The sequence below is a fragment of the Primulina huaijiensis genome, chromosome 6 (genome assembly GCF_012295235.1).
Source record: "Primulina huaijiensis isolate GDHJ02 chromosome 6, ASM1229523v2, whole genome shotgun sequence".
NCBI classification, from domain to species: Eukaryota; Viridiplantae; Streptophyta; class Magnoliopsida; order Lamiales; family Gesneriaceae; genus Primulina; species Primulina huaijiensis.
The window spans coordinates 21,167,838-21,190,916 of NC_133311.1; the positions used below are offsets into that span (position 1 = coordinate 21,167,838).

General features: G+C 31.3%; 4 protein-coding genes across 4 annotated transcripts; 2 read left to right on the top strand and 2 right to left on the bottom strand.

The window, feature by feature from the left end:
- The first annotated feature begins 2,176 nt into the window (after positions 1–2,176).
- On the top strand, positions 2,177–4,040 carry LOC140978220 (tyrosine decarboxylase-like). Its single transcript, XM_073443089.1, has one exon. It carries the CDS (start codon positions 2,349–2,351, stop codon positions 3,879–3,881), a length of 1,533 nt encoding a protein of 510 aa, XP_073299190.1. The 5' UTR covers positions 2,177–2,348; the 3' UTR covers positions 3,882–4,040.
- Positions 4,041–14,593: 10,553 nt separating this feature from the next.
- LOC140978221 (uncharacterized) lies at positions 14,594–16,583 on the bottom strand. Its single transcript, XM_073443090.1, has 2 exons — positions 15,865–16,583; positions 14,594–15,615 (listed from the first exon to the last, which is right to left on the bottom strand). The coding sequence occupies exons 1-2, from the start codon at positions 15,950–15,952 to the stop codon at positions 14,789–14,791; spliced, it is 915 nt and encodes a 304-aa protein (XP_073299191.1). The 5' UTR covers positions 15,953–16,583; the 3' UTR covers positions 14,594–14,788.
- Positions 16,584–16,596: 13 nt separating this feature from the next.
- On the top strand, positions 16,597–18,696 carry LOC140978223 (two-component response regulator 24-like). The gene is made up of 2 exons (XM_073443092.1): positions 16,597–17,522; positions 17,615–18,696. The coding sequence occupies exons 1-2, from the start codon at positions 17,268–17,270 to the stop codon at positions 17,789–17,791; spliced, it is 432 nt and encodes a 143-aa protein (XP_073299193.1). The 5' UTR covers positions 16,597–17,267; the 3' UTR covers positions 17,792–18,696.
- A 189-nt stretch (positions 18,697–18,885) lies between these two features.
- On the bottom strand, positions 18,886–22,374 carry LOC140978222 (phosphoribosylformylglycinamidine cyclo-ligase, chloroplastic/mitochondrial). Its single transcript, XM_073443091.1, has 9 exons — positions 22,259–22,374; positions 21,594–21,971; positions 21,230–21,324; positions 20,706–20,807; positions 20,569–20,628; positions 19,957–20,129; positions 19,679–19,781; positions 19,449–19,607; positions 18,886–19,255 (listed from the first exon to the last, which is right to left on the bottom strand). The coding sequence occupies exons 2-9, from the start codon at positions 21,943–21,945 to the stop codon at positions 19,085–19,087; spliced, it is 1,215 nt and encodes a 404-aa protein (XP_073299192.1). The 5' UTR covers positions 21,946–21,971; positions 22,259–22,374; the 3' UTR covers positions 18,886–19,084.
- Positions 22,375–23,079: the final 705 nt, after the last annotated feature.

The following is a 23,079-nucleotide window of genomic DNA, read 5'->3' on the forward strand; positions in this document are numbered from 1 at the left end:
ATAAATGTAGAATCTAAAGCATATGCATTGTGTGTGCTTTTTTTTTTTAAAAAAAAAAAGAAAAATATTGAAATAAATTAATAGTATTTTTTAGGTCTATCCTCCTTGTTACGATATCCAAATCAAACCCATTTCTTGACTCATCTCAGATAATTACTTCGTTCACATATGACAACAATTTGAAAATAACTAAGCTCGTGAAGATATGTTAGCAAAGTTCATCTTAATATTGTTAAAAAAGAATTTTCACCAACAATCTTAAGATGAAATTAAACCTCTTTGGATTTTTTTTCTTTGGTTTGCAACTTTGAAGATGTATGACAATGAGCGACTTCAAATTATGTAATCTCTTGACAATACGACGGCTTGTAAAACGTTGAATTTCAATTTCAAATATCAGTTTGAAATTTATTTTTTTTTCTTTTTGTAATAATCTTTAACTTTTATATTCTTTCAAATCATTTCATTGAAAAAATATGAATATGTTTATTTTCCTATGCAGAATACAAGGATTATAAATTATGAACAATGAGGATTGTGTTAAATGCATGAATATGTGTAAGTCCATTCAAGTAGTTCTTTGCTCAAGGATTCAATACTTCATGTATTGATTTTAAGAAAATTCTTGAAATTTTAGTGGCCTCTTAAAGACACAAGAATGATATATTAATTATATACAACGTGTTGTATACGTTGTGACAAATTTCAATTGGTACAACACTCTAAGAATCTAAGTACTTAAGCTTGGAAGTCTTGAGTTCAAGTGTTAAGGAAGGTAAAAAAAACCACTTTTCAGGTCAGAGATGGAGGTGCCTAGGCGTCTGGTGGCGCAGATTGGCAAAGGTTGCGACTTTGCATGATATCTTTTATGCAAATGGTGTCCATTAACATTTTTCATCAAACTTTTGGATGAAAAAAATCTCTTAGATGAAACAACATGTCCTTAATAATTAAAATCTATATCAAAGACAACATGAACATAATTTTTTGAGAAAACAACTTTTGATCATCGGATTTTTCCTTCACACTTGTATTCATATTGATTGTCTTCTTCTTCTTATATCTTCATGAGTTTAGTTATCTTCAAGTTGCATTTCAAATGAAGGTGATAAGGTTCAAAGTCAAAAGTCACATCTCTTGATGTGATGATTTTCCGTATATTTATGCATTAATTTTATTCATGTAGTGGATTGTTTGAATGTTTGAGTTTAATGAATCGAAATTAAGCAAAAGAAAAGACAAAGAAAAAGCGACAAAAAAAACGTTCAAATATGCGTCTTAAAAGGTGAGAAAGCCTCATCACCTTGCTACCATCGGAAAAAGTGATGTCTTTTTCTCCTTCAAGTTTTTTAAATAAATTTGGGATAAACCGAATTCACGATCAGTTCTCCACCTTAATCGCAAAAAATGGAAATTCAGTATTTTGGGACGAGAAGAACATAAAAAACTACAACCAAATTTCGGGGAAGAGAGGGAGGCGCCTTAGCACTTCGGAGGTGCTGAGATGCCTGTAAAGAAGCCTCAGTACTTTCCTTGATGTCTTGGAAATTCCATAGCAGAGAAGTAGCGCCTAAGCATCTAAAGACGTTGTTTACCAAGAGTTGCAAGTTTTCATCGATAATTTTTATCAAAAAATGTCTCTTAATCACGTTTTTTAGATTTGTGACTTATATATTAATTCATCATAATGAAATAACATAAAAGGAGACAACTTTACTTAAACTTTGAGATAATAATTTAAAATAAGAGCATTTTGCATTTATTTTGATATTCTTCTTCTTTTTTTCTCAAAAAAGAGTTTATTTGATTTTATGGTTATGAAACATGTGATTTGTAGTGCTACTATCATTGTGGACAACTGATTTGCAAAGAAGTTGAAATCCTCAATCAAAATTAAAGCGAAGGATCGAGTCCACCTAGCGAGCAATCAATATCATTTAATATTCAACTTTGAGATAATTAAAATCTTATTTAATATCATTTAAATATCCAGCAAACACTTAAAAAAAATAGTGATAACACGTTCCCACTTGATATTTTTAAAAAAAAAATAGCCAAATTGACAAATTATCGATGGACAAAAGAAATGATAAATTTAAATATAAATAAACGCTTAAAATCCATTCGTTTTAGTAGTGGGCGCTGTCTATGTTGAACAGTTGTGAAGACNTATATATAGCTGTCTACCCCCTCGTAAACATTGACAAGAAATCTGTGAAATCTAATACTCTTTCCTTCTCATATTCTTTCTTGTGCTAAATAGTGAAAGAATTCCTTTCACGATTAGCCGAGAAGAGAATTTGCCAGTTTTTTTTTTAATTTATTTATCAAGATCTAGATCAAGTAAAATGGGGAGTGTTCAAAATCAAAAACTCGAAAATGGATTCTCTGGAACTATTAAGCCTATGGACGCGGAGGAGTTCAGGAGGCAAGGTCACATGGTCATAGATTTTATTGCTGATTATTACAAGAATGTTGAGAAGTATCCTGTTCGTAGCCAGGTGGAGCCAGGTTATCTCCGGAAGAGGTTACCCGAAGCTGCTCCCAGTGATCCAGAACCTATTGAAGAGATCCTTCGTGACGTGCAGAAGGACATTGTCCCAGGGATCACTCATTGGCAAAGTCCTAATTATTATGCATATTTCCCATCCAGCGGAAGTATTGCTGGATTTCTTGGAGAAATGCTGAGCACTGGATTCAATATTGTTGGGTTCAACTGGATGTCATCTCCCGCTGCCACCGAACTTGAGAGCATCGTCATGGATTGGATGGGGAAAATGCTTGATCTCCCATCGGAGTTCCTCTTCTCCGGCGGGGGAGGCGGCGTTTTGCAGGGAACCACCTGCGAGGCGATACTTTGCACTGTTGTCGGTGCCAGGGATCAAGTGCTGAAGAAAATTGGGAGGGAGAATATCAACAAGCTTGTGGTATATGGATCGGATCAAACCCACTCTGCTCTGCAGAAGGCAGCTCAGATAGCTGGCATCAACCCCAATAATTTCCGGGCAGTTGCTACGACAAAAACCACCGAATTCGGGCTGACAGCAGAAGCATTCCGCGCGACCGTAGAATCCGACATTGAAGCGGGGCTGGTGCCTCTTTTCCTGTGCGCCACCATCGGGACAACATCGTCGACGGCGGTTGATACGCTGGGGCCACTGTGCGAGGTAGCGAAGGAGTTCGGGATATGGGTTCACGTGGATGCAGCATACGCCGGAAGCGCATGTATCTGCCCGGAGTACCGCCATTTTCTGAATGGAGTAGAAAACGCTAATTCTTTCAGTTTTAACGCGCACAAATGGTTCCTAACAACGTTGGATTGCTGCTGCCTCTGGGTGAAAGATCCCAGCGCCCTGATAAAAGCCCTGTCGACATACCCCGAGTATCTGAGAAACAAAGCCTCCGAAACGAAGCAGGTGGTTGATTACAAAGATTGGCAAATCACACTCAGCCGCCGCTTCAGGTCCCTGAAACTGTGGCTCGTCCTCCGCAGCTACGGCGTCTTAAATCTCAGAAAATTCCTACGAAGCCACATAAAAATGGCAAAGAATTTCGAAGGGTTGATAGGAATGGATAAGAGGTTCGAAGTGGTGGTCCCCCGGAACTTTGCCACCGTCTGCTTCCGCATCTCGCCAATCGAAATCGGGGCAATACTGCCACAGCACCACAGCGTGTCGAAGGAGGAAGCGGCCAACAATTTCAATGCCAAACTGCTGGAATCCATTAACGAATCCGGGAAGATTTACATGACACACGCCGTGATTGGCGGGGAATATGTGATGCGATTCGCTGTAGGCGCGAGTCTCACTGAAAACAGGCACGTCATCCTGGCCTGGAAAGTCGTGCAAGAACATGCAAATGCGTTGTTAACCATGTCCTAATCGATGTATCAACCAAAGTACGAATTTTCCTTTCGCTTTTCTTTAATCTTCGGGCAAGAAAATCAGCTTGTGAAATCGAATGATGTAATATTGTTTGATTCCTAGTGTATATATTTCAATATTGTACGTGATTTGGGAAATTATCATTTCATTCTCTGAGATAGCTGCCTGCGAAAATGACTCATGAAATCGACATTTCAAGCGTCCATCAAAACTAGAAACCTTGTCTCACACATTGGTTTTAAAGTTCCATACATAGCCATTATACCTGCTTCTTTGGAAACAAGAAATATTTGGATCTTGTTTTGAGTTTTAATCCGAGGGATCATCTTATACGTTTCAAAACCTTTTTTTTTCACATCGAATTGTATGACATGAACTTTGAAAATCCGACATTGGTTTTAATTACCATATTTATTTAATTAATTTTTTTTTAAAAAAAAATCAGACATAAAACTTCTTCTTCTTTTTTTTTTGTATATATATACATAACACCTAGCTTATATGAAGCTTGAATTTTAAAAATAAAATATGTATAGATTTTTCAAATGAGCCAGCAGCAATTAGTCATGATGTACAATTCAGCTCGATTTATTATAATTAATTCGCGTGGACCTTATCCTTACCTACCATCACCAGGCAGTTGGGAGTGAATTTCATTATATTTTCCAACAAATCATTGAAGATTTTACCAACTTTNTTTTATGTTAAGAGTATTATTTTTTATTGTGAATATCGGTAGTGTTTATCCGTTTCACATGTAAAGATTCGTGAGACCATCTCACAAAAGACATATTGATGTCTATTCAAAAATTTTTTTTGTAGTAACTGTATATAGCTTTCAATTATATCTCCTAATAAGAAGTAAAATAATATTCATAAATAAGACAATGTCAGACTCAGTTACCGTTACGAGTTTCATTGTCATAAAAAATAAAATTACAAAAATATTAATTAAAAAACGTGAAAAATAAAAATAGCCAACACCTACATCGTCTCTATTCCATCCTTCACCTAATAGTCAAGTTTGAATGTTTGGTGCAGCTACGCTACAACCACGTGCTTTTTTGTGCCATTAGTCCTGCGAGTCTGCTGCCACCTTCCCCATGGATACGTATATACATAATCTTTTACAGTATTTATTTATTTTATATTTATATTACATGTGATCCACAATATTACAAATTTATATACAGCGAAAAATTTGTTGGGATTATTCATGTTTATGTACAATTAATATCAGAGATAAGATCACGAGTTCAATGTTAATTGATTGAAAGAAGTGCAATCTCATTGATTTCAATGAGTGTAGTAATTGGATATAGATTGTTAGGGGTGGAATAATTGTCCATAATGAGAGAACAAACGAAATGTAACATTTGAGTTGTTATATCGTTTAAAATATTTGAGTGTATCGTTACTACTAGTTATAGTTTTATACTGTTATCATCAACTATAATTTTTGATAAAACGGCAAGTGTTCGGTCTTACAACTAATAATACATTTCAAAGCTAATTATTGATTAAATAAATTAATTAGTTTCTATGTTTGAATACAACAAGCAATGTTCATTTTTTCAAACATTTACAAACGATAGATGTGATACTTTTTCGAATATAATAATTAACCAATTTTAAAATCATCTGCTCAATTATTTACTTATTTTATTATATTTTTTAAAAAAAAATTACTTCCCCACCTACCTACCATATAATTAGGGTAAAAATTTAAGTGAGACGGTTTCACGGGTCGTATTTTGTGAGACAGATCTTTTATTTGGGTTATCCATGAAAAAATATTACTTTTTATGCTAATTATATTGCTTTTTATTGTGAATATCGGTATGATTGACCCATCTCACAGATAAAGATTCGTGAGAACGTTACACATTCCGTGCCACTCACGCTATTAAAATTCACCATTAATGGTTTTTAAATTTAATATACAGTAATAAAGAGGGTTCAACTGTCGGTTTATGATTTTTTGGAATGGTGGACTCTGCAAATTCACGTCAAGGGCGTTGCAATTTGACATTGGAGGACACTACATTAATTTGTTAAATAGATTTCAGTTTGAATTTTTGTATTATAAATTGACAATGTCAACTTTTATTTGATTATTTTTCTTAATATATTTCTAAATATTCTCGATCTTTATTCATAATACGAGTTAATAATATTTATATTTACAATAAAAATAATATTTTGACATAAAAAATAATATTTTTTATTAATCACTCAAATAGAATATTCATATCATAAAATTGATCTGTGAGACCATGTCACATAAGTTTTTGTGTATTCTGAATTCCTAAAATAAGATATCAAAAAAATTAACTCAAATTATTATAGTCAGGTTTGTAAATATCTTTAAATATAGAAAAATATTCAAAAAATTTATGTTCTATTTCCAAATTTTAAAAAATAGTAATGTTTCATTGTCACGTTTTTCATATTTTTTCCATATTTTTAATCACAATATATTTTGTAAGAGACACGGCTACAATAAAAGTTTTATTTAAAAAACAAAATATAAATTATCAATTTACGTAGAATATATTTGTCTAATAAACATTCTTCTAGGAAAAAAAAGATAAATTAATTTTAATAATTAGTGTGAATCTATATGAAATGAAAATAGTCTAAATAATGTCTTAACATCATTGTTTTTATATATTTTATAAAGAAAATATTTGCTAACATCCTGTATACTCTACAAAACCTTGTGATAATATATAAATTATATAATCACAAAATTATGAATAATATTAAATTTTAAGATTAAATTTTATATATATATATTTATTTGCATACGAAATTTTTTTAAGATATTAAATTTAGTTGTTGACGAACAATTATATAGTACTTGGTTTTTTTTTAAGATAAATATCAACGAGTTTTTTTAAGATAAATATAAATTTTATAGGCAAAAACTTGTATGAGACGGTCTCACGAGTCGTATTTTGTGAGACAGATCTCTTATTTGAGTAATCAATGAAAAAATATTACTTTTTATGCTAAAATATTATTGTTATTGTGAGTATCGGTAGGGTTGACTCGTCTCACAGATAAAGATTAGTGAGACCGTCTCACAAGAGACTTACTCAATTTTATAATATAAAAAAGTAATTATCAAGGATAATCTTATCTAGAATTGAACTGAATAGATAAGTATAGTGTTATTAACATTAATTATAATTTTGACTATCCTAAATTTGGTTATTCTAGGTCTCCAACTTTGTATTCTGTGCATCAATGTGATTGGTGGACATTTCATTAATTAATTAATTTGTAGCATCATTCGGTGTATTAAGGGACTTTTTCATTATTTTTAAAAATTCAAGGAAATCATTCAACGGTAAATTTAATAAAAAAATACATCTGTCAATATTTCATTTAAGATTCAGTACATATATATATTTTTTTAGGAATCAGTACCTGAAAAATATATACTTTTAGTTTTAACCCTTATAATGCAAAATTTACATTTTTACCTTTTATTATTTAAATAAATATATTATTTTATCCACAAACATTACATGTGTTTTCTCCATTTAAAATATAATTTTAAAAAAATATTATTTCTCAATTATCATGGAATAAAAGTAAATACTTATTTTGACATACAAAGTACCTATTATGAGGTTTCAGATACTTGATTTCGTTCTTTGAATACTCCAAATATATAAGAAAATAATATATTTTCGAGCATTCACCATAAATTCGGTCATTTTTAGTCTTTTCATAAAAATACATTAGGATGACTTATTCATGTCATTTTATTTTTAAAAAAACATAGGTCATCACTCATCATGAAATAAGATTAAATATTTATTTTGACCTACAAAATATCTATTTTGGAGTTCCAAATGCTTGATTTGACTCTTTAAATACTCCAAATGTGTAAGAAAATACTGGATCTTCGAGCTATCACAATAAATTCAATAATTGTTGGTATTTTCATTGAAAATACATTAAGATGACTTATTCATGTCATCTAATTTTTGAAAAAACACAGTTTATCACTCATTGTTGAATTAGAAAAAAGTATTTATTTTGATCGATACAATACCTATTTTGGGATTTCAAATATTTGATTTGACTATTTGAATACTTCAAATGTGTAAGAAAATACTTAAGTTTCAAGTAATATTAAATGACTTTTGATGGTGTCATTTGTGAAGTTAAAATGTGATACTTAAATTGGTACAAAGAGTATCTAATTAAAGTATATAAATAAATTATTTTACTCGTAAATACTCATATCCAATTATTTGAGGATGCCAAAATATAATTTAAAGTTAATATTAAGTGACACCGATGATGAAATTCGTGAAGTAAAAAAGTGATACTTAAATTAATACAAATAATACATAATTCGAGTCCACAAATACTTGATTTTACCTTTTAAATACTCAAATTCCATTGAGTATGTCAAAATATATAGTTCGAAGATAATATTGAATGTTCTTTGATGATGAGATTTGTGAATTAAAAACGTGCTACCTAAATTGATACAAATAGTACCTAATTTGGTTTCACATATATTTGATTTTACTCTTTTAAAACTCAATTTTGATTATTTTTGTATATAAAAAAATATAGTTTCAAGTAATATTGAGCTACTTTTGATGTGTAATTTGTGAAGTTAAAATGTGATACCTAAATCGGTACAAAAAGTATCTAATTCGAGTATATCAATACTTAATTTTACTCCGTAAATGAGAAGTACTTAATTTGAGTTTGCAAATACTTGATTTTGTAAATGAGATACTCACAATATGTATTTAAATACTGGATATTCGAATAAGAAACGTAAGTTCACCAAGTGTTGGTATTTTTATGAAAGATACATTTAGATGACATATTCATCTCATTTAATATTTTTTTTTCTTCAAAAAAACAAATTCTCAACTAAGCATGAAAATTTAAAGTACTTATTTTTACTTGAGAAGTACCTAATTTGAGTTTGCAAATGCTTGATTTCGTAAATGAGATACTCACAATATGTATTAAAATACTGGATGTTCGAATAGACAACGTAAGTTCACCAAGTATTGATATTTCTATGGAATAAGCATTTGGATGACATATTCATTTCATTTAATTTTTTTTTTGTAAAAGAAAAATCAAATTTCCAACTAAGCATGTAAATTTTAAAGTACTTATTTTTATTTGAGATGTACCTAGTTTGAGATTGTAAATATTTGATTTGGTACATAAGATACTCATAATATGTAATAGAATACTGGATATTCTAATATGCAACGTAAGCTCACCAAGTGTTTATCTTTCCTTGGAAGATGTATTTGGATGACATATTCATCTCATTTAATATTTTTTTTGTAAAAATAAATTCTCAACTAAGTATTGAAATTTTAAAATACTTAGTTTTACTTGATAAGTATCTAATTTGAATTTGCAAATACTTGATATCTTGAATGACATACTTACAATATATATTAAAATACTGGATATTCGAATAGGCAACGTAAGTTCACTAAGTGTTGTTCTTTCCATGGAAGATGCATTGATACGAAGAGTATCTAAATTGGTGAAGTTAAAATATGATATCTAAATTGGTACAAAGAGTATCTAATGCGAGTTCGCAAATACTTGATTTTACTCTCTAAATACTTATATCCAACTATTTGGGGATGTCATATAATTTGAAGTTAGTATCACGTTGTCTTTGATGATGACATTTGTGAAGTAAAAATGTGATACCTAAATTAATACAAATAATATTTAATACGAGTCCACAAATATTTGATTTTATCATTTAAATACTCAAATTCGATTATTTGATGATGTTAAAATATATAATTTGAAGTCAATATTGAGTGACATTTGATGATGAGATCCGTGAAATAAAAATGTGATACCTAAATTGTTACAAATATTACATAATCAGATTCAACTGATGATTGATTTTATCATTTAAAAACTCAAATTTGACAATAAGTATAATGAAATAATATTGATACATATAATGAATGATTATCAATAAATATTATGAATGAATACTAATGAGGATGATATCAAATGAAGTATTGCCTTGTCATTTAATGAATACCAACAAGTATTGTGAATGAATATTAATGATATTATAAATTAATACTCATAAGTATAAAGAAAAAAATACTATAAGTATAATGAATAATTACCAATAAGTATTATGTCAAATAAATATAATTGTCAAATAAGTCATTCAATGAATATCAAAAGTATTGTCAATTAGTATTGATGAATGTTCTATAAATCATTAATCCAAGAATCGATAGATATGCTTAAAATGCAAACTTTAAGCTCATTTACGAACTATGTTCATAATGCATATCCCAATTAGTCCATGATGAATAATGAACTATGTTTATTTATTTAAATGACATGAATAAGTATCCTAATTAATTTTCATGGAAATATTGCATATTCGAATATCCAGTATTTTAATGCATATTGTGAGTTTCTCATTTACGAAATCAAGTATTTGCAAACTCAAATTAGATACTTCTCAAATAAAACTAAGTACTTTAAAATTTTCATGATTATTTGAGAAATTTTTTTTACTAAAAAAATATTAAATAAGATGAATATGTAATACAAATGCATCTTTAATGGAAAGATCAATACTTGGTGAACTTACGTTGCATATTCGAATATCAAGTAGTCTATTGCATATTATGAGTATCTCGTGTACCAAATCAAGTATTTGCAATATGAAATCAGGTACTTATCAAGTAAAATCAAGTACTTTTAAATATTCATGCTTATTTGAGAAATTTTTTTTTTTACAAAAAGATATTAAATGAGATGAATATGTCATCCAAAGAATCTTCCATGGAAAGCAAACATTTGGTGAACTTACGTTGGATATTTGAATATCCAGTATTCTATTACATATTATGAGTATCTCATATACCAAATCAATTATTTGCAACATGAAATTATGCACTTCTTAAGTAAAAGTACTTTAAAATTTTCATGTTTATTTGGGAATTTTTTTTTTACAAAAAATATATTAAATGATATAAATATGTCATCCAAACGAATATCCCATGGAAAACAAACACTTGGTGAACTTACGTTGGATATTCGAATATCCAGTATTCTATTACATATTATGAGTATCTCCTGTACCAAATCGAGTATTTGCAAACTCAAATTAGGTACTTTTCATTCAAATGCATGTTCCATGGAAATACCAACACTTGGAGATTTTACGTTGATTCGAATATCCAGTATTTTATCACATATTTTGAGTATCTCATTTACGAAATCAAGTATTTGTCAACTCAAATTAGCTACTTCTCAAGTAAAACTAAGTACTTTAAAATGTTCATGCTTATTTGGGAATTTGTTTTTTGTTTTTACAAAAATATATTAAATGAGATGAATATGTCATCCAAATTCATCTTCCATGAAAAGCCAACAATTGGTGAACTTACATTGCATATTGAATATCCAGTATTCTATTACATATTATGAGTATCTCCTATATCAAATCAAGTATTTACAAACTCAAATTAGGTACTTCTCATCCAAATGCATATTCCATGGAAATACCAACATTTGGAAAACTTACGTCGTCTATCCGAATATCTAATATTTTAATACATATTGTGAGTATCTCATTTACGAAATCAAGTATTTGTCAACTCAAATTAGGTACTTCTCAAGTAAAACTAAGTATTTTAAAATTTTCATGCTTATTTGACAATTTTTTTTTACAAAAAAATATATTAAATGAGATGAATATGTCATTCAAATACATTTTCTATTGAAATACCAATACTTGGTGAATTTACTTTGTCTATTCGAATATCCAGTATTTTAATACATACTGTGAGTATCTCATTTACGAAATCAAGTATTTGCAAACTCAAAATAGGTATTTATCAAGTAAAACTAAGTATTTTAAAATTTACATGCTTAGTTGAGAATTTATTTTTTTTTTACAAAAAATATTAAATGAGATGAATATATCATCCAAATACACGTTTCATAAAAAGACAAACAATGACTGAATTTATTGTGATTTTCGTATTTTCTTACACATTCGGAGTATTTAAAGAGCCAAATCAAGTATCATGGAACTTCAAAATAGATACTTTATATGTCAAAATAAGTACAAAATCTTATTTCATGATGAGTGAGCAACTATATTTTTTAAAAAATAAAATAACATGAATAAGTCATCATAATGCATTTTTAATGAAAAACCAACAATAACCGAATTTATGGTGATTTTTCGAAAATATAGTATTTTTTTACACATTTGGAGTATTCAAATAACAAAATCAAGTATCTGAAATTTCATAATAGGTACTAATATTTTGGTAGATGGAAAACACACAATTAATTTGGTGGATGAAATTATATATTTATTTAAATAATAAAATGACAAAAATGTAAATTTATCTTTTGTAGGGAGTTAAAACTAAGTTTGTAGTGTTGTCAGGTACTGATTTGTAAAAAAAATCATCTAGGTACTGAATCTTAAACTAAATATGTACAGATGTATTTTTTAGAAATTTACGCATCATTCAATCACTTTATTTTTTGCAATTAAATTATTTTTAAAATTAATTAAAAAACAAAAACAAAAAAGAGTCCTAGTCCTAATATTTTTCATTATGTATGCGCGGTCCAATATTTTTCAATTATTTTTGAAAAAAAAATTATTTTTAAAAAATATTTCCTTTACTTTTAAAATATTCGGTGAATTGATTTTACGTAAAAACTATTGTGAGATGGTCTCACGAGTTAATTTTGTGAGACAGATCTCCAATTTGAGTTACTCATGAAAATATATTATTTTTTATTTCAAAATTATTAATTATTATTGGAAACATGAGTAGAGTTGACCATATACTATTAATTTTAAACATAATAAAGAAAAATTGTGTGCTAGTGTGTATACCTTTTAAAAGTGTAACAAAATTAGTCTTCATCAGCTTCCCCGTCTCTCTCTCGTACTCACGAACAGTGGTTAAAAACAGTTATTTGGCGTAACCTCAAGTTAGAATGAGATAAATATGATTTAAAATAGCAATATAAGTGCAAAAAAATGCCAATTAGTAAATATAAAATTATTATAATTTTATGTAATGGAATTATACGCAATTCATATGATTCAATTGTATGATAATTAGATTTTAAAATTAATGCATTTATGCCTGATCTATTGTAAAAATAAAATAAAATCCACATATTATTTTAAAAATAATGGAAATAATTCTTAACAAACAAATTGAGCAAATATGTTTTGAAAAATAAATCACCTAGGTTTTTTTTAAAAAAAAATTGGACCAATATACAACATTTTTCAATCATAAAAAAATAGAACTAAACTGGCCAACGATAGATATAGTATATTTAACATCAATGTCTCGAATTTAAAATAAAAATATATGATTCGAGATTCAATTATAACAACGCAAATGCTGTAAACTTCTCTCAAATTAAAAAAAATATAATAATAATAGAACTAAATAAATTACTTTATTTTTTTCTTTTATGAAATGACTGACCTTCATTACTCAATAATGAGATTGGCTATATGTATAAACTATAAAAATCAAATCAAACAATATAAATTTTCAAGATTATCAAAGTTACAGTCACCACCGATGTGCCTCGTTAATTTGCGTACGTGTTCTTTCCCTCATAATCGACCCGGTTGGAGAGTCATTCAACCAAAGCAACCATAATTGCTCTAAGAAGTCCAGAAAAATGGCATAATATTAATAAATTTTAAAAAGTTAAATCATATATAAGCAACCTCAAGAATGCACAAATATGAAGAAGTTGAATTAGAACTGAAATCTGCAAATTCAAAGAATCCAAAATGTGAAACTTCGATCATTGATCATCAATCATTACCTGGTGAAAATCCTTATCTTGACATCAGTTAATCAAATGCAAACATAGACTAAATAAAAATGTAAGCAACAAGTGAAATAGAACAATTCACGTACATGAAAAAATGATAGCTGTCAAATTGTCTCTATTTTCTATTTTTAATTCCTTTGGAAAGGGGTAGAATGGTGGTGGTAGCGCAAAGGCTAAAATATGTTTGCATGTTACCATATAATATTTCTTTTACATGAAAAATATATGTAATATTTCTTTTACAAATTATTTGTTATTGATTAATCATATATTACAAAGAATATCTTTGAATTAAATTACATCTCTTTTATTTTAATTATTCTTTTATTACCCTTAAGTGTAACTTCAGTGTACATCTAAGCATGACTCATATACTAATTACTAGCGACATAATACAATTACCGTATGAATTTTTTTGATAAAATAATAACGTATAAAAAAAAGCAACTATTTTCTTAAATTCATATAATAAATATATGAAAATCAAAATCTTTTATTTTTATCTAAATGGTAAAAAAATTAACAAATTTTGAAAAATTAACAAGTGTTGCATTAAATAGATAAAAGAGGGTAAAAATCTAATATGTGTTCCTTGATATGTACCATGTAATACAGAAAAATACATTTTAGAAAAAAGATTATTTGTGACATATACCAAAGATACCTATCCAATAATTTTGCTTAAGAATCGTGATAGAAATCAATATAATTTTGATTTACTGGTTTCAAAACAATTACATAAAAACTTTTGTGAGACCGCGACCTACTAAATCAATTGACGGTGAGAAGCCACTGATAAGAAATTAATCCAAAAATTTGTATAAACAAGGATACAAATACAAATTTAATGAAGGAATTCAAATCCTTATAAGCTACATAAATCATCAACTAGTTGCACGCAAACAAGAACGTACAACGTTGCCAACGACGAAATATATACCTCGATATAACATAATTAACAAACTAGAATAATCTAAAGCCAAAATGGGAGTCAAATAATGCATCCTAAGTTCTCATGCAAGACCCTTTTGCTTCACACATTCTTGGAAGTAGTCGAACATGCCCTCCAACGCCACGATCTCCTCCCGGACGTCGTCAGGAACATCGTCTCTGGAAGATAATGATATACGTTCCTTAAAACCTCGAACTTTCTCGAAGCTAGTGATAACTTTCGCTCCCATTTCATCGATGGTGTTGTGCATCACTATGTTCTCTTCATGTGCTTCTCTGAGCTTTCTTTTCATGGATCGGTATCCGTCTAGGGACTTCAAGAGTTGCTCCGAGAGTTCCTTGTTTCTCTCTTGCAACGCCACGTTCCCTTGTGACTCTCCTCTCCCCACACCATTGAACCTTTTGATCTCCTTATGCTCTGAGGCACATTCCCTTACTTTATCTAGCAATTTGTCGTTCTGCTTTTTGAGGCCATTAATGATATCCTCCATTTCGCTCAGTTCGTGAACCTTGAGTGAAAGCTGTGTGGCCATAATCTCCCTTTCTTTCCCTAAACTAGAGCACATAACACTCAGGCTCTTTTGTGTGGCTAAACATGAATTCAGTTCTCGTTTTAGCCTCTCTTTTTCGTCGTCCAGAGACTCGTTTCCGTTTTTCCGGTCCCTCGGGATGTTGTTCCGCCTCAGATCAGTGTTGCAACGCCGAAGCTCCGCCTCTGATTTTTTGTTTCCAAAAGATTGGCATTTTTGGATTCTGCTTCTAACACTATCAATAATGGTCATCATAGTGGCCACCCTCAGCATTCTCCGGCTGTCGTTTTTGTCGTTATCGCAGGCATTTTTGTGATCTTGGATTAGTTTTAACAATAACTTCACGTTTGCTGCCACCCCTGAATAAAAAAATCGACATTTAGGAAGAATTTGGATGGCAATCTTGCAACATTTAAGGGACAAAAGACAAAGCTCAACGGTGTATGGATCTTTCTACCGAATGGACGAATAATTCATTCATGAAGATCGATGATTTAAGGTTTAAAACGTTGATCGTCCAACAGATTCACAATATCTTATGATTTATTTCAAAACAAAAACATAATTAACTGGTAACTAAATAGGATAATACTGAGATGCTCAGGTACCTTCTAGTGCAGAATCGTCATATTGTTGTTCCATGTTTAATGGCGGTGGAACTAACTCGGGTGACGAATTGGCACGAACCTTATTCATAATCTCCTTAAAAACAGTAACCCAGAAAGAAAATGGAGAATTCAAGAACAACTAATGGCTACTTTAATGTTTTACGTATAGATTTCCAAGAAACCGAGAATAAGCAAATATCGAGAAGAGGCCGAGTCAAATATTTGCTTAAATAATTTGAAAATTTTGAGAGATCCAAAGAAGAGAGGTTGTTTTACATTTCCTCTCCTCCCTTTTTTCTTAATATTATTTGCCTTTTTGGTTTGTTGTAATAACAACAACAATAATGATAATGTTGTCATTGTTTTGTGTTAGCTAATGAGAGGATTGTTCGCTGCGTGACAGTTATTTTTTGCGCAATTATTGGTAATGCCTGAATGTTTCTTTGGCTGTAGTTAGATTTGACATTGTGTGACAAAAAGTTGGCTGGCTGGCATAGGCCCAACTGCTCCACACCCACTTAATATTAATGAATGTTCCAATTTCGGACATACACACACACACACACACACACATTCCTCCGATGGGTGAAACGAAAACAGCTTTTGATGTATTCTTTTTTTTCCCCCTTTTAGAAAACTAAATGTAACATTAACTATTTTTACTCGTTACATTCATGTTTTCACACTCAAAATTTCATCTATCTTCCCTCCTTTGATGGGGTTCTACAATGTCAACCAAGTGAACATATCAATGACAATGTCCAAATTTTGAATCACTTAGATATGCACAATCTCCATTCATGATACTGTCTTCGTAAAGAGGAAAATAAAATCTATGAATTTGGAATAAAACATTAATATCCAGGGAAAATTCCCCAGCAACTTTAAGTGATTCATCAAATTAAAAGAAACAAAAGACAAATGAAAAATCTGACTAAAAAGTAGAAAATCCAGGTTGCAGCTCCGTTATTCAATCCTTGAATTGACCCACTTTTTCAAAGTTCTCTCGAGGAAATTTCCTCTTTAACTTACTTACATGCCTGGTGTGGCAACTGGCAAGAGATATCATCATCCCTCAGTTTTCATAGACTATTGTTCTTAGCTTCGGAAGAGGTGATCAACATTTTGTTAAGTTTAAGCTTTCAGCAAGTTTAGCTATTTTTTACCATTGCGTAAAATTCAATAATAATTCAGCAATTTTCCCTATTTTTTCCAATTAAAACACAACAATCACCGACCGTCTATATTTATTCTATTACACGAATGCCAGAAAGATATTCTCCGCAAAATTCTGTGATTCTAAAAAGTACTACCAGAAGATTACAGTCAAGACATCACACTCTTGAAATGTTCATGAATGATTACAGGTAGGTTTAACACAAAATATATTCTTGGCAGGAAACATGGATTTAGAAAGTTCTAAGAGCAAGCAATTTGTCGCAAGCAAGGGTTCGTTGCAAGAGGAGAAAATGGTTAGAGCACTTGTAGTGGATGATGATTCAATCGTTCGAAAAATTCACATGAGGCTACTGAGGAAATTAGGACTGAAAACTGAAGCAGTGGAAAATGGCAAAGAAGCTGTTGATCTGTGTCAGTCTGGAAAAAGTTTTGACCTAGTTCTTATGGACATGGAGATGCCTATCATGGATGGGCCTACGGTCATACATAACTCTTCTAAACGTTTTGAGATTTGTCTTGATTATATGTTGATCAACTACTGAGTTAAAGTTAATCTCCCTGTGATTGACAGGCTACCAAGGAACTCCGAGCCATGGGGGTGACTAATATGATTGTTGGAGTAACTTCTTGCAGTATGGAATCAGAGACACAGGCATTTATTCGGGCTGGTGTCGATGGTTGTATCAAGAAACCTTTAAGCATTGATGCAGTTAACAATATGATGAATGACCTCGTCAAGAAACTCTAGACACTTATACAACTAATAACGGGGTAAACTATATCTTTCTGCAATAAAAGGATACTGAAGTTATGACTTTGCAAATATAATAAAAATCATGAAAAGTAAACAGGCTAAGAAATCTTACCAAGAAATCCATGTTATACTTCATCAATCTAACTTTACTTATCAACTTAGACTTAGAAGAACAGAAATGAATGCCAAATGTAAAATTTACGAAGCACGAGTCAAATGAAATTCAAATATCAAATACTTTAATTTCAAACAGAACATAGTGCAAAAGAGATTCATTCAGCCAACCTCAATTGGGTTGGGATGAAAGGTTGGAGACATGATGACGAGAAGCATGCATAAATCATAATACCTTGAACCGAGATTAATGCAAAACAAAAAAAAATTTTGAGTGAGACTACTCTGTATGACCGTATCCATGAGAAGTAAATATCAGATCCTTCCAGAGGAAATCAATCAATATATAGATTATTAATTAGCTAGGAGAGATTTTCAATTCCTTGCATGTGTATCCTCCATTGGCGTAAGAAATTTATCCTTCAATTCAGAAAGTGGTGAGAATAATAAAATTTATCAGTTGGCATGAGTTGTGTTCCAATATTTGACAAAAATATCAATATCTAACTAGTTATTATGTTATCCTTCAATGGAGGTAACAAATAACAAGTAAACCCATCAAAGCTCTATCGGATTTTTGAATGAGTACAAATTGAAGTTGTCTTTTGTTTTAGATGTTCTGTAAAAATTAGGAAGAATGGAATCTAGCAGTATTATGCAGGGAGGTAGTAATAAGTTTATCCATTAGATCATGAAAGTTTTCTCTTTATATCATGAGAGAATGAAGAAAGGAAGAAACATCTCTCACCGTAGAAATTTTAAATACATTTCCTTAAGCTTTATAAGTCACGTCTTCTGTCTTACGATCATCGTACATAATCTGTGTTCATTACAACTGTGCCCAGAACTTCTGACATGCACAAATGAGCCAAGAAATGCCCAAGGAGGATTTGAAATAAAAATTAAACTTCGGCTGGCACATTCATACAATCTGACTGCCCATGACAATGACAGGGTACAATTGGGCAAGACAATAAAATCAAATACTCATACTTTCACATTACGCCAAATATACATCATCAGATCATCTCACTCATTTGCATGACACAGAGAAAATTGTTAAAGGTGAACAGCATTTGAGACCGATAATAAAATGAAAATATGACATCTACGGTCTCACAGTTGGGAAAAATCGTTAAAGATGAAACTAGGGGGCATATAATCTACCGTCCGTTATTTGAAACTCACTCCGTCACCTTTTATAACTTCACCAATGAGAAACGCTTTATTTGCACCATGTTCTGCCCCAAGTATCCTACGAGCGGCCTCCTGGTTGACAACCAGAACCATCCCAATCCCCATATTAAAAGTTCGTCTCATTTCAACATCTTCGATTTTCCCAGCCTGGCAAATTTATTTTTGAAGCATTATTAAAAGTACACTTCACTAAGGTTTCGTGAATGGAAAGAAATGATAGCGCATGCCATACAATAACACAGTGGAGAGTAGAAAACACAGAAACGTAAAACATGATCAGTCCCTAAATCAAGATTAAATCTGATATCACAAGTAAAGTCTAAATAAATATTACTCGTACCTCTTGGATCCATTTGAAAACAGGAGGGACAACCCAAGATTCCTTGTATATGGCAGCTCCCAATCCTTGCGGAAACACACGGGGTATATTATCAGTAAAACCACCACCGGTGATATGAGCTATCCCTTTCACACCACCTTTACTGATGATGTCAAGAACCTGTTCCAAAATGTAACAAACACTCAAGGCCATTGAGCAGAAGTTGCAGAACCAATGGTTTTAGGAATTACCTGCTTAACATAAATAACAGTAGGCGCCATTAGAGCTTCACCTAAAAGGATGGATGAACCTGGCAGGTTGTCCTTTAAAGAGAGGCCACTCCGCTCGAGAACCCTGAATTGACATGGCAGAATTTCCATTTAATCAGAGGAATGATAGTACAAGATATGGAGTAAATATTGACATTGAAATACTACAGAAACGATCAGATCCAATGAATCGTGCAGGAAGCAGATAGTTTTTCTATGACAAATATTAAGGACCAATTTCTTCGAAGGAAAAGTTAGACCTCCTGACAAGAGAAAATCCATTTGAATGAACTCCACTTGATGGTAGACCAATGAGGACATCACCAACCACTATGTTTTTCCCATCGATAACTGATTCCTTTTTAACAATGCCCACAGCAAAACCACTCAAATCATACTCACCTTCTGCATAGAAATCAGGCATCTCTGCTGTCTGAAATACAAAAGCAGTTCATCAAGTTTAGGTTGAACAAGTTTTGGTTAATCATAAATACCAGCAACACAACCTCAAGAGTCTCTCAACTTCATGCTAACTCGAGTGTGGCATCACAAATCCATGGCGAAGGATAATTGAGTTACTTAAATAAAAGGCGTAAGCACATAAAATTTTGGTGCAGATTAGATTAGATTAAATATCTTCCAACAGTGCGGCAAAACCAAGTTATCAACAATTTCGATTAACAAATATAAATTCAAAATAGCTCCATAATTGGCAAGACCAATGAAAAACTAAATCATGTTAAGGAAAAGAACAAGGGCCCAACATCCTAGATGCGCAATCCACTCGCACCATCACCAGAGCTGATATGAATGTTTATCAACACGAATTATCCCTGTAGCAAGCACACATGATTAAAGAGAAAGACAAGTACCTCTCCTCCAAGAAGAGCACAGTCAGATTGCTGGCAACCATCAACTATGCCTTTTATGACCTGAAAATTGTGTTTCCCATAAGAAAATTAAAAAAAAAAAATCTCACACATGAAAGATAAGGTTAGTCAAATCATACCTTTTCTGCGAGATCGACGTCAAGCCTGCTTGTAGCAAAGTAATCAAGGAAAAATAATGGCTTTGCACCGGAGGTGACTATGTCATTCACACTCATTGCCACCTAATAAATAGAAAATGGATGTTTATACCACAGGTAATGAAGCAAAATTATAAGAATACTTTTTATCTCAATGATACAAAAAAAGGGACAAAAGATAATGATACATAGAAATTATAGGTGGTACAAGAAAGTAAAGCTAGTCTACAAGAAAAATCTAATGAGCTATCAAGTACAAAAAAAAAGAATGTCAAACTCAATATAGTTAGATACGATGAAAAAAATCTACGAGAACCGGTAAGATCCTTAAAAAAGAAATAGAAAGTAAGAGGGAAAAATGGGGAAGAGTAGGGTTGCAGTACTTGTCGAGGGAGTGTTTTGTTCAACCTCAATTTACTTTATTCTGATTCACTGGCACCAGTTTGTTTTGAATTTTTACACAAACATAGGCATATGGGCTCCACGAGAGACCGATTGATACTTACCAAATCAATACCAATAGTTTCGTGGATCCCAGTCTCAAAAGCAAGTTTCAGTTTTGTTCCAACGCCATCTGTACCAGCCACGAGATAGGAATCTCCTGCAAACAATAGAGACTCAACAGTAAGGGGAATGGGGAAGCAAGTTCATTTCTGTACTTACTAACTAAAATTAATATTAGATGGACAAAAAATCTGTTGATGAATGAAAAAATTTCATCTTGAATCACACAGTAACAAACATATATTATTATGCAAAGGCATGGAACTCATATAGCAGAGTCATTTATCATGATTAATAAACAAGATCTTAACACTAGACCGCTTCGTGATATCATCATAACCAAGAAAGAGAAATAGAAAATCATACCCAATGGAAAGAGCCCTCCAAATCCTCCAATACCAGGAGCCATCTTTGCGATCCTTCGGACAAGCTCTGAACCAGCGTCTATGTCAACACCAGAAACCTTGTAGGTAAGTCCCTCGCCCTTATCCCCAGCAACAGCTTTTACATGATTTTTCATATGGCCGCTCGACATTGAATATACAACACTGTCTCTCCTACTACTTCTATCTCTGGCTTCTTTCTTGCATATATTGGACAATGGCAAAAAACTTTTAGTTGATTGACCACAACCAAACTCTCCTGCATGCGAATTTTGGTGCAAAAAATTCACAACACAGCGTGACACTTCTGCGTTTCCTCTACATGATGTATTCATACTTTTCTTGAAGAAATTAACAAGTCCTTCAAGAACGAAATAAGAACGACAGTCGAGTCAGTTCGCAACCAAGATAATCAAGAAATAAATAAGTTAGCAATCCATGAATTCGTTTTCAAGAAAATAATTAAAGAGTATATTTTACTCGTGGTGAGCTAAACCGGATTGGTTTGGTTTCTGCTCACCCTACAGTACAGTTTACCATTCAGTCAGCCCTTGTCACTGGACGACAAATATAAAGACACCATTATATTTGAATCGATATTTTTCGACTAACTATAAAAGTTATAAAGTGCATAGAATTGAAGAAAACCTTGAAACTTGGTCGACAGCGGAGCTCGAACTAGAGCGGCGGAGGTCGGAGCAGAGTGGCGCAGCTACGGAAAGAGACGAAAACTCGGACATTTGACGAGTCAAATTGTATGGATTACAATTCATGTGAATGATAAGTTTGGTCCAGTAATGAATTTTAACGTTCATTTGGGCCGGCCCAAATTTTACTCTTTTTTCACGTTATTTTATTTTATATTATTTTCTCGAATAAATTATATATATATATATATTTTATTGATTAATTAAAAAATATGCCACGTATAAGCCAATTAATAAGCGTCGTTTAGAGCTGATGATTATTATCATCGTTATTAACAAAATATAATATTTTTTTAATAGTTAAAACGATTAACTAATATTATTAAGATAGTATTTATAAATGTTTAAAAAATAATCATGAATTTTTATTTTGCAACCAAATTTTTTCTAATTTATAAAGGAAAAATCTATAATCAAGTTTTGTAAGTTTTTGTAAATACTACCTTAATGTGATGATGATATTAATGGAGAATATATATAAAATGATTAATATTCTCATTATTTGTCTTTTATTTAGAAAAAAATTTAATGAAAAAAACTTATCATCGTTTAAGTCATATAATTGACAAAAACTTGTGTGAGACGGTCTCACGGGTCGTATTTGTGAGACAGATCTCTTACTTGGATCATCCATGAGCTTGGATCATCCATGAAAAAGTATTACTTTTTATGCTAAGAGTATTATTTTATATTGTGAATATTGGTATGGTTCACCCGTCTCACAGATTAAGATCCGTGAGACGGTCTCACATGAGACCCACT

Coding starts and splice junctions, on each gene's coding strand:
- LOC140978220 (XM_073443089.1), top strand. CDS start 2,349: ATGGGGAGTGTTCAAAATCAAAAACTCGAAAATGGATTCTCTGGAACT.
- LOC140978221 (XM_073443090.1), bottom strand. CDS start 15,952: ATGAATAAGGTTCGTGCCAATTCGTCACCCGAGTTAGTTCCACCGCCA. Junction 15,616..15,864: donor TGACGATTCTGCACTAGAAG/GTACCTGAGCAT, acceptor TTTTTTATTCAG/GGGTGGCAGCAAACGTGAAG.
- LOC140978223 (XM_073443092.1), top strand. CDS start 17,268: ATGGATTTAGAAAGTTCTAAGAGCAAGCAATTTGTCGCAAGCAAGGGT. Junction 17,523..17,614: donor CTATCATGGATGGGCCTACG/GTCATACATAAC, acceptor TGTGATTGACAG/GCTACCAAGGAACTCCGAGC.
- LOC140978222 (XM_073443091.1), bottom strand. CDS start 21,945: ATGAATACATCATGTAGAGGAAACGCAGAAGTGTCACGCTGTGTTGTG. Junction 21,325..21,593: donor TGGAGGGCTCTTTCCATTGG/GTATGATTTTCT, acceptor TATTGTTTGCAG/GAGATTCCTATCTCGTGGCT. Junction 20,808..21,229: donor AAACTATTGGTATTGATTTG/GTAAGTATCAAT, acceptor TCTATTTATTAG/GTGGCAATGAGTGTGAATGA.